Raw genomic sequence first — 15,159 nt, 5'->3', positions numbered from 1 at the left:
AATATCAAAACCATTCAATTCAAATTCCCAGGTAATTTATGACCCAAACCAATTTACTATGATCAAATTTAAATTGAGTGCATTTTAGTGGAGATAAACCACTGCCAAATCTGAATATAACCTGCAGCAAGGTACTGGAATCTGCAGTGTGTAAACTTCTGATGGAATCAGAAAACACCATCAGTAGTGGTAACCTAAGCATTCAATTAGGTTTCTATTCTTTGGTAACCTGGACTTATAAATGTTTAATCTAAAGTGAAAAACCCTGTAACTGCAAAAAGACCATTCTCCAACACAGGTAATTTCAGTGCCAGTAAATCTATTATATATCAGTATTTACAGAGATAAAGGAAGGCATAATACCAGAGGTTGTCTTAGAATCAAAGAAAATTGGCAAGTTATCCTGGCAATCTTCTGGCCAGATGGTGAATGGATACATGACTGGCTTCAATCAGAACCATATGCTGCTGAGAATCTATTACCTTCTCTTGTGACACTGACTTTACTATTGAACAGACTATTTCCAAATATTTGCTTTTCTTCATTCTTAATTACAAAACATGTTTCAACGGATGCTATATTATCTGAAGTGACTGGGCCAATTTTGACTACATTTTACTTATCTTTTTTTTTTTCAAATCCTCCATCTTATTGTCCATCCCACAATATCTCTTTTCTAGTCAAAGCATTTGGTTGCTCTTTGTTTTCCTGCTTCCATCATAGGAATGTCTTGCCACATTAATCACTTACACCCTTTCTCACTGAGGCATCCTCTCTGTTTCTCCATACCGCTTACATACTTTCTTATTTCTCTCACTTTTCTTCATCAGTTCTCAAGAATCCTACCCAGTGCTTCCTTCTTAATCACTTGCTGATCCTCCTCTGTCAAAATCTCAGACACTAACAACTGGAATATCTTATAGAAATGAAAAAATGAACATGGAGCTATAAACTTTATCACCTACTTCAGTTAACAGTAAAGCTATTCTAAAACTATTACCAAAAGGATTTGTCCTTTGAAAAACAAAAGACGAGTTACTAATCCAACCTCAGTCAATTAGAGGTATTCTTCATCACAGAACTTTGAACTTTTCTTTTCTAAGAAGCTTTGTATAATAGCTTTTACTACCCAGGTGACTCAAGGACAATTTCACTGTGACACAGGTTAATTTCTTTTGCTTTCCTGGCATTAGGACATTCTTGCAAAGCAGTGTGCTCCAGTGCACCATTTCAAGACCTCCCAGGAAAGGTGATCTCAGCAATTATTTACCCTAGAAGTGGTTTTGCTTTCTTCCGTTTTAAATTGCAGAAGTCACAAAAAGAAGCAATCCAAAACCCAAGATTTTCATTTATTCCAGTTTATTTTATTGTCTGTTCTAGGTTATTTGTACTTCGATATGGAAAAGGATACTATGGATGTCAATACCTAAAAATATGAGGGTGCAACAAATAAAGACAAAATATATTCTCTTTGTGAGAACAAGACAAAAAGCATTCAATACGAAACAAGAGACTTTCACTAATAAATATCAACTGTCACTTCAGGAAGAAATCTTGTAAATAAACTGTTCCTCCAACAGTGGATGGAAAACCTTCGAGATTACAAATATGCTCAGATGGAAGGTAAAATGTAATGGCTAAACAGTGATAGCTCCTCCAGAGTTCTTCCAATTAGTTTCTGCTGGAGGGAACACAGTGGGATAGAGGAACCCACCTTTAGGAACACAGAGGGGAAAAAAAAAAGGAAATGGATGACTGCAAAAAATCCCTTTGTACTCTAAACACTTTTGTCCTCTCTGAAAAGAAACTCTTCTACCTTCACAAGGGACATAAGCTCCCAGAGGAGTATCTCTATTTCACTCTCTGATATGCATATTGAGTAAGAGAACCCTTTTTTACTTTGTATTTGGACATGCTAATTCCACTGGGGACTAAAAAAATTATACTAGAAGAACTGCAGGGAGATAAACTTCTACCCACAAAACTACCACAGAATAGCCCATTAAAGATTTTTAGATAGACAGGCAGTATAGTCAGATGTTTTGAGTCTGTATTTTGTGGTACAGAAAGAACAATTCTAAATACCACTTCCAGTAAAAGATGAAATAAATAAGTTGAATCAAAGTTTAGCTAGAAAATGATCCTGCGTAATGCTGCCAGTAATCCTATCTCACTCTTCTGACACAGCAACCTACAACGATTTAATGTTGGGTGAAAAAGCAAACAGCTCAAAGCTGTAATTCTCCATTTCAGAGATTAGCCCGAAACTGCCTATTACATTGGCTGCCATTTCAACTAAGCAAGCTCCAATCCAATTACTGTAATACAGGCTCTCTGTCCAAATCATTGCACTTGTAAGACTAAACCCAGTAAATTATGAGATTCACTGAAACACTTTCAGAGTTTTCCCTCTTCTATTAATACTGCAAAGACTTTAGCAATCACCTTCCAACTACAAAATGCTGATTATTTATTTAAGTAGTATGAGTAAGGAGGCTACAGACCACATTTAACAAAGGAAAATGCTCTCCCAATTGGGAGTGGGGTTTTTTCTGTGGAAGCAAACACTGATTTAAAAGTCACTACATAACTCAACAGAGTCAAATTACAAATTTACATGATTACCATGCTTATTTTTCTAAAGCTACAATTTAAAAAAGAAAGAATGAAACAAACCCCCTTCCCCTCAACAAACCAGAAACGCCAGTGCATCTCTGTATTTATTTATTTAAACATAAGATAAGTTGCTTTGGGAGTAAGACAGACCTCAGAAAAATCATACCCCATCTTAAGAATGCATCTATGCGTGCAATCTTTAGCAACTGCAGTGCAGATATTTTTTCCATTTCTAAAATCATCTATGTCTTGTACTGTATGCATTTAGAGGCCAGCACAGGCCACTAGGACCAACCTGATCTAATTAGACCCGCTTTGAGACCAGGATCAGACTAGGTGACCTCAAAGGTCCCTTCTAACCAAAGTTATTGTGACTCTGTACTTCACCCTGTTTCTCCAACTGTAGTAGAGATATTTACCCTAACAAAGGAAATACATCAGCAGAGTCCATCTGCAACTTCAAAATACATTTGATCAAGGAAATTACTTCATACAGTTGTCATATTTATGTAGACAATTGCATTATTAAAACAAGAGTTTAAGTGACTCTCTCGAAACACCTCTCTTCCCTAGCAGTCCTCTCTTGTTAGTGCAGATAATCTGATGCATTTCATAAAGTACATTTTTCTCTTTTCCTAGGAGGCAAAAAAGTCATATCTTCATCTATGAAAATATTTATTCTGTTATCAAATTTCTTACCTCCTCCAGGAATATCTGAGTTGAACAGACACTTTTATTGAATTACTACGAGCAGTTTTGAAGCCCTAACATGAGCTTTCTAAGAAATAAAGGCTACATATTAAAGGCATGTACTTACAAGGTTCAAAATACCTAGTGTATTCTTATATTGTAGGCTTTAAACTGTAAAATAAATGGATCAATTACTTTGCAAGTTTTCATTTGCATGTACGATTTAGTCTGTCTGCCCCTCCACCAGAGTAAGTTTGGGGGTTTTTTTAACAAAAATGAAAAAAAATTTCAAAAAGTGTAATTTCTCAGTTAGTTCTCAGTTGCTGGAAATTCACTAATGGAGCCAAAATGATTACAAATGGTCTATCCTAGCACAGGACAGATAAGTCAAAATGCAGAGCATTCATTTGTACCACATCTCTCAGGAACGACTGCATTCATCTGCACAGAGCTGGGAATCTGCATTGAGATACTTGTTCAGAATGCCACTCATCATTTTAGAAGCACTGGTTTCACGAATGGAGTAAGTTATTCTGTAAATAGTATCAGCCTCTCTTGTCCCTTTTATCTGTAATGACATTACATGAATTCATGTTCACTCAGAACTGAACTGGACTGCCAGTGTATGTCATACAGCATCTTACAAACTTCCTAGAGCAGGTACTTTCAGCCAATAGCACTCAGGACTATATTTCATTAAGCTGTGAAAGTAGAGTAACTGTTTATCAATCTCTTAAGCCACCCAGTTCTCAGCAGTGATCTCCTAAATTCATTCCTTCTCCTCATTAACCAGAGCGACTCAAATTACATTATGAATACAAGAAAGATGTTTAGTTTTGCATTTTGGTGTAGCCATAAGTGCAGAGATCAAAAATCCACTGCAATTTGTAACTTCTAATAAAACAAAATTAATTTATGCACATTTAAAGAGTACATCAGTACAAACACACTTTCCATAATCTACAGGGGACTGACTACAGTAAAAAACATGACACCAGCAGGCAGGTAGAAAGTACCTTCTCTGGACATACTAAGTCAGACAGAAGCAGCAAGGAAAGAGTGTCCAAAATCTCATCCTATTCCTTTATTCCCACTTTCAAAATGAATGGATTATTTTATGCTCACTCACCCCCAAAAGTGACTGTTATAGCCTGAGACAAACTTACCTCAATGGTGTAAGCCTGGGTGTGTTTGATAATTTCTCCACTATGCAAAGTCCTGATAATCGCAAAGTCAGCAGTAGCAGCTGCTCCCCTTCGACTGCTGCATGTGGATATTTCATCACTTCGAGATCGATCAGTTTCAATCCCATCTTGTATTGATTCTTCATCTTTGATGTTTGCTGTTTTCTTCTTCTTTTTCTGCTTCTTTGATCCATTTTGACCATCAGTTTGTGCCTTCCGCTGCCTAAATTGGGCAAGCTGTATAGAAGACAAAATCTTGTTAAAGGTGAAAGTTTTCCTCTTTATTACCAATGACATCCTCTATAAAGGTTTGCCCACTATTCTACATAAAACTTCAAACCAATCACTACTGAAAACAAGCTGGAAGGTAATGTTGCATATGTGAGACAGACCCAGATTATTTTTCCATTTACATAGTTTGCTTTAACAAAATCTTAAATCTAAACCAACACCTGATTAATTCCTTTTCAGTTTCAGATTCACAAGTTACTGTTCCACAGACTGATACCTAGAAATCAAAACATTCAAAGGCAAAGGTACAAATGTTATTATAAAGGACAAATGCAATGAAATAACCTGATCTGATTTTTCAATTTTATAGTAACCTAAAAATAATTTACAAAAATTTCTTTTAATTTTTATTTTAGAGACAGATAAAAGCAACCTTCTCTTCCAGCAAGTATCATATGAAGTTTTTTTAAAAGTTTGTTATAACTCATAAAAGCTGATCAAATTACTGAAAACATCATAAAGAAACAGCAAAGTAGCAAAATATATATTAAGGGAATAGTCCGAAACCAAAAAGTGAGCAGATTACAAGACACACTACCTTGTAGCAAAACATGCTGATGAACAAAAAGTCACAGGTGAGCCAGGCACACAGTTTAAAAACCAATTAGTATGTAAGCTATTCAAATACTGTAAGACACTGCCTTTTGAAGAGCTTATCACTTTTAATCACTTTACAGTGGTTTACACAAGAAAATCCATTTAAAATATTTTTTTCTTAACACGAACAGAATTTTTGTTCAAATAAGAAAAACAAGCACATCAGGGTTTACCAATTAAAATTCAAAACTAAAAAGATCCTATCAATAAAATCCGAAAACAAGAATCATTACTTTCCAATTGAAACATCCAACACTAAGTGCTACAATAGTTTTCATAAATGTAGCTCCAACATAAAGCATACAAATAAAGACCCTAAAGCTTTAAACTTTCAACATCAACTAATACTCAAATATCATGGTTTTTTAAATAAATATGCTGGAATTTTAAGAAAAAAATATAGAAAAGATAGCATATTTGCTCCTGATATTCACCAGTCGAGAAAGCCAGGCTTCCATCCAACTTCTTCAGGAACACCCACACCAAACAGGACACACAGATCCCCTTTCTGAGTCACCGTTTGGTTACAGTGCAAGGTATCACCTGAAGTGCTTTCTAGTTCTCATCTGGCCCCAAGAGAGCTGAGAAACCCCAATCTAAATAAATGCAACACTGAGAGATCAGCTCTGACTTGCGGCTGGTTTTGCTTTTGTCCCTTTATTTGTATTTCTTTGTGGGTTTCTTCAGTCTCCTCTCCTTTCCTAAAACGACGGACAGCTTGGCATATGGCTCCTGCTCTGTTTATGGGAGGAGGACCTGAAGATTTGCTGAGCCAAATATGCTCACCTAAGTACTTAATACTTACCTCCTCCCCACTACTTTTCTAATTACTTCAACTTCATGATTTTTTTCTATTTTTAAAATATGCACCTTTTGTTATTTCACAAAAAATCTATTAAATCCAAAAATTCAAAACAGGAAAAGAAAGGATAGTCTCCTTCTACTTCAAAGTTTAAGAGAAAAAAACCCCCAAACAGCCAACCAACCAACCAACTAACCCAACTCCCCAAACCCAACTAAACAGAGATTTGGTTTCTCAGAAATGGGAAGGGTAAAGGTTCCAGTTGTCTCCTTAGGATATTACTACATTCTCTTAAAACTGTAAGTTTATCTCAATAAAATATTTTCAGTTTATCCAAAAGAAAAAAAAAATTTGTTCTAATGTCCCAATGACAGAAAACAAACAACCTGGCTTCAAGTGTAACTACTGAGAGATTTTGCTTTCTTTGTGTTTTATTTTTAAGTAATAAATGACATGCAGTGCCACTGGTCAAGAACTCTCTTCCCCAACTTGATTGAAACCTTCTGTAATGGAAAGTTAAGTTGGCTTCTTTAAAGCAGCTTTACAGTCTTTATTTGTCTACAAAATTAGACATGTAGCTCAAGGACAAATGAATTACTCCTTGTCTCTCCACAAGTATTTTGCATATTTTAACTGAAGCATCTGGGCATGCCAGATTTCTCTCCTTTCAAAATTAAGTTGCCGGTTTTCACTTCTTCAGAATTAACACATTAAAATCTACCATGGCAGTTATAAGCAGATCCAATTTTCTTTTTTCAGTTCAAACACTGATGAAGATGAGCACATATGAAAGCTAAATGAATGCGAAAATGAAAATGTTACGTTTTTGTGTTACACAAGTTCTCAACTGACAAATTCTGTATGAGCATCTAGGGCTTTGGAAACAACTGCACTAGCAGTGACAGATGCACAAATCATAGCACTTTTAACCCCACACATTCAAGTGCACACAGAACTGTCCAGCTACTAATGCAACTTAACTTTAAATTCTTATTTTTAATCAAATTTTAAAAGCTAGAAATGAGAGAAGCAGCACAGCAAAAAGCTACTGCTGACCAAACATATTCTGTGATGCTCACATCAAAACAGGGGAATCTCAGATACCGAATTCCTTCTCATGTACTAGAGTCCAGGATCTATCTTTGTTCCACCGTCAAGCAGGGAAAAGTCCACCAGCAGTCATGGGAGCTAAGGAAAACATATTCTTTAGAATTAAAACTCTCAATTAAAAAGAAAAGTACTTCCAGATTTTTTATTTCTAGAAAAATAGATTTTTCTGGTGTGAACAAAACGTGAAACAAATACACACTGATACAATGTCTTATCCTGTCTTCCAGGCACACCTGCTTAATTATGCCAGAACTAAGCCTGTGGAGAACTTAATGCTGCTTCCATCAGTTCTGAATCTGCAGTTTTGAAACAATTCAATTTCAAGTCTCTGCTGAGTTACAAAAATTGCAAGCAAGGGCCAAGTATGTAAACACAGAACGTACTTATGAAGGAGGAAGGATGCAAAGAAACAGAAACTGAAGGACACTCAGAACAGGCTCTCTGCATTGATACACCTCTGAGAACCAACAGAGAACAAGCACCTTACCCTGTGAAAGCATCGGGAACACAGTCAGACATGATTCAACTTAAGAACATGTTTTTAGCACACACGAAAACCAATCCAGAGTATTTTTTATCGCTATTCACCTATCTCTCAATATGTTGCCTCCAGCTTCTCCCATTACACTGATAAGACCTTGCTTGGATCCTGCAAGCAGTACTGAATCCTGTTAAAAATTTCATCTGTGTTTTTCAGTAGTGAAGAACAACCAATTTCGCTTCTTGACTCTCAGCTTTTGCAACTAAATTAACTAACAACTTGCAATTCTCAGCTCACAGGTTTTTTCAAGTCCTGCTTCTGGGCAAAAAAGCAATCCTCTTGGAAACAGGCATGTTCACTTCATAGCATTTAGAAAAAATAATGTATTGTCTGAAATATTTCTATCAAATATCCAGTGTACAATGAAATGAGAATGAAAACGTTTCTTTCCTTTTAATGCATAGAAAGAGACAATAAAATTGTGCAGGAAGAATTACTTGTTTATTTCCAGATTTTCAGAAGTGCCATTTGCAACAGCTACTCAGCTTTCCATCAGTTTGAAAAATGGGAAATGGATATTAGCACCAAATCCTGTCACAAGACATGTTGTCTCTTGTAAATAGAAAAACACTCACTGAGAATCACCAGACTACAACAGAGCAGCATGCAAACTGATAATGGGTATACTTTTCAATATCATTTCACACAGTAAAGAACAATTAAATAGAAGAACTTAGGTATTTAGATGATATATGCATTTATCTAGTTCTAATTATGACCTCCTACTTATGAATCCCAAAACAACATACTGGCTCCAATTTCCACATCACAGACTGCACCAAAATGACCAACCCCCTGGTACAACACTATCTTCACTTTTAAATACCGGTATCCTCCAACTGGCAGAAAGTGAGAAATGCAGAGAGTAATCAATTGCTATTAGGAACTAAATACTCTTGAGAAAGAAGGGAACTAACTTGCAGAGTGGAGGGGATTACTTGTGTAAACTGTGTCAATTATCATAGTTAATGTACTGCTATAATTAAAACAGCAGCATTATGTATTTATTCAGCTACCTTCAGCAGATTCTGACCTTTGGCACTTGTGACAGCAATCTGGATTGTTGGGTTACACTGTACATTGATTAGTTTCAAATACAGTCTGACTGAACTATCTCTAGAGTAAAAGTCCATCATAAAACAAAATTTGGCTCCAACAGAATGCAAAACTTAATCTCTTAAGCACTTTAAAAAACGTCTGAACATAAGCTGCAACATTTAATCACTGCCTATATACAGTAGAAGACAACACTGAAAAAATCCATGAAAATCAATGAAGCTACATTTGTAAAGCATCCATAGCTATATTTGTAGTTCACATGCTTAAAAGACTTTTTAGAACAGAAACACATTAAGTGCCATTTAAAACTGGATGCCGCTTCATGAACGCGTTATTCCTTAACATTCTCAGATAATGTAATAGATCTGGACAGCCTCACTTTCAGAGATATTACAGTTAACAGAAATTGAAATTTCTCAGTGCTTCCAAAGAAGGATGTTAGGAAATAAGATAAAAAAATATTTGCTATAGTTACCATTTTAAAAAACAACTTCTACTTGTTAAAAAATTCATAGGTATAACACATCCTGTACAAGTACAGCTGCACAGCTACACCGCATGTACCAGTACACAAACATCATCAGATTCAAACTTCAACCTTCTAAAACCAAACACATGTCAAATTCATTGCTACGCAGGCATTTCTTACAGAAAAGAGCAGGGTCTGTTCATCTCTCACAACTCCTCTTGAGTACAAAACCCCTATTTCTTTTTTTATACTAATTTAAGGAAAAAGTATAAAAGGACGAGTCACAAACTTACAGACTGACAACAAAAAGGAACCTCAGACAAGCTGCTAAAAGCAATTCCACTTTTTTATTTTTACACAGTACAAAAAAAGCATGAATGGAGATCTACATCATGATCTTGCATTTCTCAACTACTATAACTTTAAAAGATGTTCCAGACACTGCTTAAGCTTCAGATTAATGTGTCCTTCTCACAGACAGGGACTTATTCTTTGTCAGAAGTTCTCAAACAGTCTGGTGTCCAGTGAGAAATGGTCTGTGCCGGACCAGATCATATCTAGATCACTCATCCAATGTAAGAAAACAAGGACTTCTGAATCTTCTGGTCTTTAGCTAAAAACAGTAGTTAGTGGCTGAAAGACAAATTGACAGCCCTATAATATTGTTTATAGGTAACCTGGATGATAAAATTGAATACACTGTAAGCAAGTTTGTGGATCACAACAAACTGGAGGAAAGCCAGATACAGCGCAAGGAAGAACCACCATACAGAGAGACCCCAATATGCTGGAAGACTAAGCCAACAAGATCCACATGTGAGCTAACAAAACCAAACATCACATCCTGCACCTGGGATGGAATTACCCCACATCGCAGTAACAGCTGGGACTGACTGGGGTGGTGTGTAGCTCTGCTGAAGAGGACCAGAGATGCAACCTGGCAAGCTACCCCAGTGAGCAGCATGCCCTGGCAGCAATGAAGAGAGACCTTAAACTTCAAAATAACTCTCAATATTTAATTTTGTGATTAAATACTTATGGTATGACTGAAAAGCCCCCATGCAATCCTGTTTTGTAGAACAGAGTTTGATAACAATAATACCATTTGTTATTTGAGACTGCCTTACAATACAGTGGAAAAAGCCCAACGAGCCTAACAAAAAACCCCTGGCTTCAGTGCTTCAATGCAGATGTTTTATTTAAGTGTAGAAAGCATATTTTCAACTTTCAATCTAGCAGAATGAAAGTCTCCACAGGAGCAGTATCTGCTGAGCATACTGAGGGTAAAGAAAAGTGAAACAGAATTTTTTGTCAGGTGTTGCTTGAACCTTTTCACCAAACATAAGGCACAAACTTGCCTTAGAAAGGTATATTTATTCTGCATATAGAGTGAATGCTAAAAAGTCTGCTTTAAGCTGCACCTGAATGTATAACATGCATTGTGGCAACTGTATTGTGTAAGTGGCAATATGGTATGTCTGTGATATATCCCAGACCCAGACAGACTCTGGCTGCAAGAATGTAATAACACTCGGACATGTAATGAAACTCACAGTAGATCATAAACAGTCCTGTGATAGAAAGGCTCAGGCTTTTCTAATTATACTGCTCCTAATCCCCATCACTGAAAGATAATAAGGTATAAATTCTGAAAGATTACTGAGAGTGGAAGTGAAACCAAAATATGTAGACTGAGACAGACAGCCACCTTGTCTTAAAAGATGAAGGGTTAATTTAAGAATCACCTGCCCTAGTAATGATAGGTCAAGTTCCTACTCCCCTTAACCATAGGTAAGCAATTATTCCTACAGAAGCTTTCAGTAATACAAAAAGAACATAAAGCAGAGCCCTGAGGTAGGATTTGTTTTGATCGTTTATTAAGCACATATACATCCCAAGAAGTTTTGACAAGGTGTTCTGCAAGCCAATAGTGACAAATTAAAAAAGCCAACCTGAATCTGAAATTTTGACGTCATTCAGAAGTTGGACATTTGCTGTGGTTTAACCTTTATCCATCCCACCTTACCCTGGATAACTGAAAAAATACCTGCCATAATCTCTTTCTCACCCATGACCTGGTTTTATGGTTCCAACACACAGGAACATTTTTATGTTTCACAGCAGCAGAAAAAAGGCCCTCAAAAGGGTAAGGAAGAGAGTCTAGGAGATGGCAACACTGAGATTTACGCTGTAAATCTCACCTGGGCTGTTTAAAACTCATTTGCTGTTAGACCACCACGTTTTGTAAAAGATTGACAGTCTGTACCCTAAAGAGATGTTGAACAGTTAACAGGTATTAGAGAAGGAAGTGCCACTTTGTCACTTTTGTCATATTCTCAGAAGGTCTAAGCACTGAGGGTTGTCTTGGCAAAGCACTAACTCCCGAAGTGTAAGCAAGTTTATAGTGCCTGCTTCTTCTAGGTTCCTGATGTCGATAATAAGGAAAGGATAACTGAAAGAAAGATGAATGAAAAATCATCAAATACAGAGAATAAACAGACATCTTCTTAGTGAAGTCTACTGATTCTATTCTGCTAATCAAAAAGTAAGAGAGTACCACAACTCTTTTCAAATCCTGAGATAAAAACCAACAAAAAGAAGATAACTGAGCAAGCAGCCTGAAAATACTTTAAACATATTATGTCACACAGCTGAAAATCCAAACTGTAAGTAAAGAATTAATGTTCTTTGCAAGTTTCAATCTGCTTATCTGTTGAGCCAAACAGAGCTTTACGTTATTTGTTCTATTCAACAGATGTTGAATTTACTAAACGGGAAACACTGGGCTGAATGAACAAGAAATCATCACCCAGGAATGAGGTATTTCCAATCTACTGATTTTTATGTTGCACTCACAGCCAGATTTTCCCAAGTATCTCGGACAATGTCTCCCTTTATGGAAACTTAAGTGGCTCATGAGTATTAGCTGATGACAATAACAGTATGAAAATTTCCAAAGAAGAAATCCTGTAGTCTCTTCCTAAATAAAAGCTTGAGAGTCGTTCAGCTTCAGAGACAGCTATTCCTTTGCAGTATTCTGAAGAAAACCAATAGGGTCACCACAATTTACAATTATAGCTATGGTATCATGAAGGACAACACAGGATAATGAGAGCAACAGCACCTCAGGCAATTCTTTTTAGCAGTCTTTATCAAGTTAAGAGTACTTTTGGCAGTGCTAATTACCGAAGGCGCTGAACTGGAATGAACCCCTCCAGATGGCACTGTGAGCTGGAAAGCCTCAGAATTAGTGTGGTTCTGATCTGGTCTGCTCTTCCCCGTCCCAAGAGTTTAAATAGGAACAGATCTAGGAAGAGCTAAGTTCATTACAGCTGGGTTATTTTCTAGACAAGGAATGGAAGTTAAGTGTATGAAAATTCACTCTAAGTCACATTACAGTGACTGACACAAGTATACTGAGCACATTTCAACGCTGGACTGCTTCAAGAAAAGCAATACCTCAAACTAACTTCTAAAAAAAATTGCTCAACTGGTCTTTAACTAAACTGCTTCTATGTAAATGATTTATATACTGATCCTATCAACTTTTTAATTTCACTCTTCTCATATTGAATGCTGCCTCTCTGCTAATACAGAAGGTGAAAAAATCATCTGACCCACATTGGTACTGAATGCCCCCAAAGCAAAGAGGAAATAAGTGGATTGGGACAAGCTATTAGCAACAAAAATGAGAGGGCAACAGAAGCTTGTTTCATTCTGCTTTCTAAAAAACCACAGATCATCCATACTTGAAGCCTAAAACATTAGGAAGTCTTTGGCCATCCAAGCTAAAGGCGCTGACATAAAACCAAGCCTCTTTTACTCTGCATTAAGTGATGAGGATCACCAGTCGGGTGCTGTCTCAAAAGGCACCGTCTATCCGCCGCTTTTGCCCAGTTTCAAAGGGTCGGTAACAACGGGAAGGCAAGAGTTATGCACTGACAGAAATGCACTCCTGTTCCACCAGTTTTATGTGTAACGCCAACTTTAATTAAAAACTGGATCCTAAAATATTCTTCAGCTAGGCTGAAAAAAACCCCAAATGGCGCAGAGACAAAGTCAAGTCTTAAATGTCCTAAAACCTTTTGAAACAATTTTTTGGGGAGAGGTGGGAAAGGAGGAGGATTTATCACAATGCTAACAAATGGATTCACAAATCTGTTTAAGAAAAATATTTCTTCCTCTACTCCCTAAGCCTTTCTAAAATAATCCAACTTGCCAAAGCAAGTAAATTCCAGGCCAGAGCTAAAATTTTGTCAAATAAATTTTAATAATGGAGATACAGATGTTTCAGTTAATTTTAACTTTATAAAAGAATGAGGGAAGAAAGGTTTTACTACTTACTTTGCTAAACTGCCAGCTTTTAGTAAGTCATAAAATGTTCTCCACTAATTCTTGAACTAGAAAACTTCACTGCTTTGCTGTGTCGTTCTTCATATCTCATAAAAGTATTTTGAAAATTTGCAGCCAGAAGATGGGTTTGTACATTAATTCATTCTTAAAAACTCATCCTAATATTAGATATAGATACTCTGAAAGCATTAGTTGCTTTTCATACAGTTACAGTACTGTTCATTGGACTGTATGAACATGTTATCCCACTGTCCTTTAGACTATCAATATTTATCTTCTGGCACTTTTTTGGGGTGTTTTGATGTCCACATAAGGCTGTGGGCAACTTCAGCTGTGGCATCCATCTAAGAACAGTAAGCTCACAGAAGTGCAGAATCCTAAACAAGACGTAAATATAGATGAGGTTCTATTAAATGAAACAGCTGCTGTTTTAAAGGTGTGTGTAAGAGACTACACTATGATTTTAGTATCAGTTTCCCATAAATGAAAACACAGGATGTGATATGTTTTGCTGACACAAACAAAAGATAGATTTTAGGAAGTGAACAGACAATTTGATCTCTGGTAATTTAAGTCAAGCTATCAAATGATCATATCTTAGTAACACTAAACAGCTGAACAGTAAGTGGTAGAAGCTATGACAGACAGAATAATAAATAAAATTTTTGAGCTCCAAAAGGAGACGCAACCTTACCTATCACAGTATTGATGTATAACAACTTGATACTCTTTCATCTTAATGAAAAGTTGCCAAAATTCAAAGTTGTCAGATACTGTGTTAGAAATTAAGAATAACTAATAAAACTAAGCCACAGGTGGCATGTAGTAGATGAAATTAGGTAGGGTACACAAGATACACGACAGCAACCAAATGGAAGGTAGATTGCTGTGTATTGCTACTGGCCTAAGGCATACACAGTAATCAAGACAAAGCTTGTACTCAATAAATCAGATCAGATGAAGATACAGGTAAAAAAAAAAAAGCAAACAACTAACAAACAATCAAAAATGCCTGGAACTTGCAAAAGGTATCACATATTTAAGTCCTTGGGACAGATTAAATAATTGCTACAAAACACACTTGACAGAAAAATCATTAGACAGAAGCCATAATTAGTACAGTATTTCATAAAGGTGAACTCTTTAGCAAGTTTCTGCACTGACATTTTTTGTAAGGTTGTACAATTACAAATATGGTTAGGATTTTAAGTACTTTTCCCCCACTCATTTCATAATGAATTCAGCCTTGTAAAACAAGTTATCTTCTGAAAGTAAAAGGCACATACTGCTCTCCTGAACAGAAGGCAAAAAGCACTTAAGCATTAAAACCATGTACTAGGTTGCAACTTTATATCTGCTTTTTCTTTCAATATTGTGTTTGATTCAACAAAATTGTAGGGCTAGGCTTTATATTTACTGCTGTTGATTTCTACAGACCCAGTGAAGT

At 36.3% G+C, this 15,159-nt stretch overlaps 1 protein-coding gene across 6 annotated transcripts in view; it reads right to left on the bottom strand.

Annotated features, from left to right (window-relative positions):
• AKAP9 (A-kinase anchoring protein 9) overlaps window positions 1-15,159 on the bottom strand; it is a 105,544-nt gene that overhangs the window by 75,711 nt on the left and 14,674 nt on the right. For all 6 annotated transcript variants that reach the window (XM_082297724.1, XM_082297726.1, XM_082297728.1 and 3 more), the window contains one exon: window positions 4,473-4,727. In XM_082297724.1, coding sequence (XP_082153850.1) covers window positions 4,473-4,727 — 255 coding nt within the window. The remainder of the gene's footprint in view (window positions 1-4,472; window positions 4,728-15,159) is intronic.

Source organism: Coloeus monedula (assembly GCF_965178545.1).
Source record: "Coloeus monedula genome assembly, chromosome: 1".
NCBI classification, from domain to species: Eukaryota; Metazoa; Chordata; class Aves; order Passeriformes; family Corvidae; genus Coloeus; species Coloeus monedula.
This window is presented reverse-complemented; position numbering and strand designations above follow the sequence as displayed.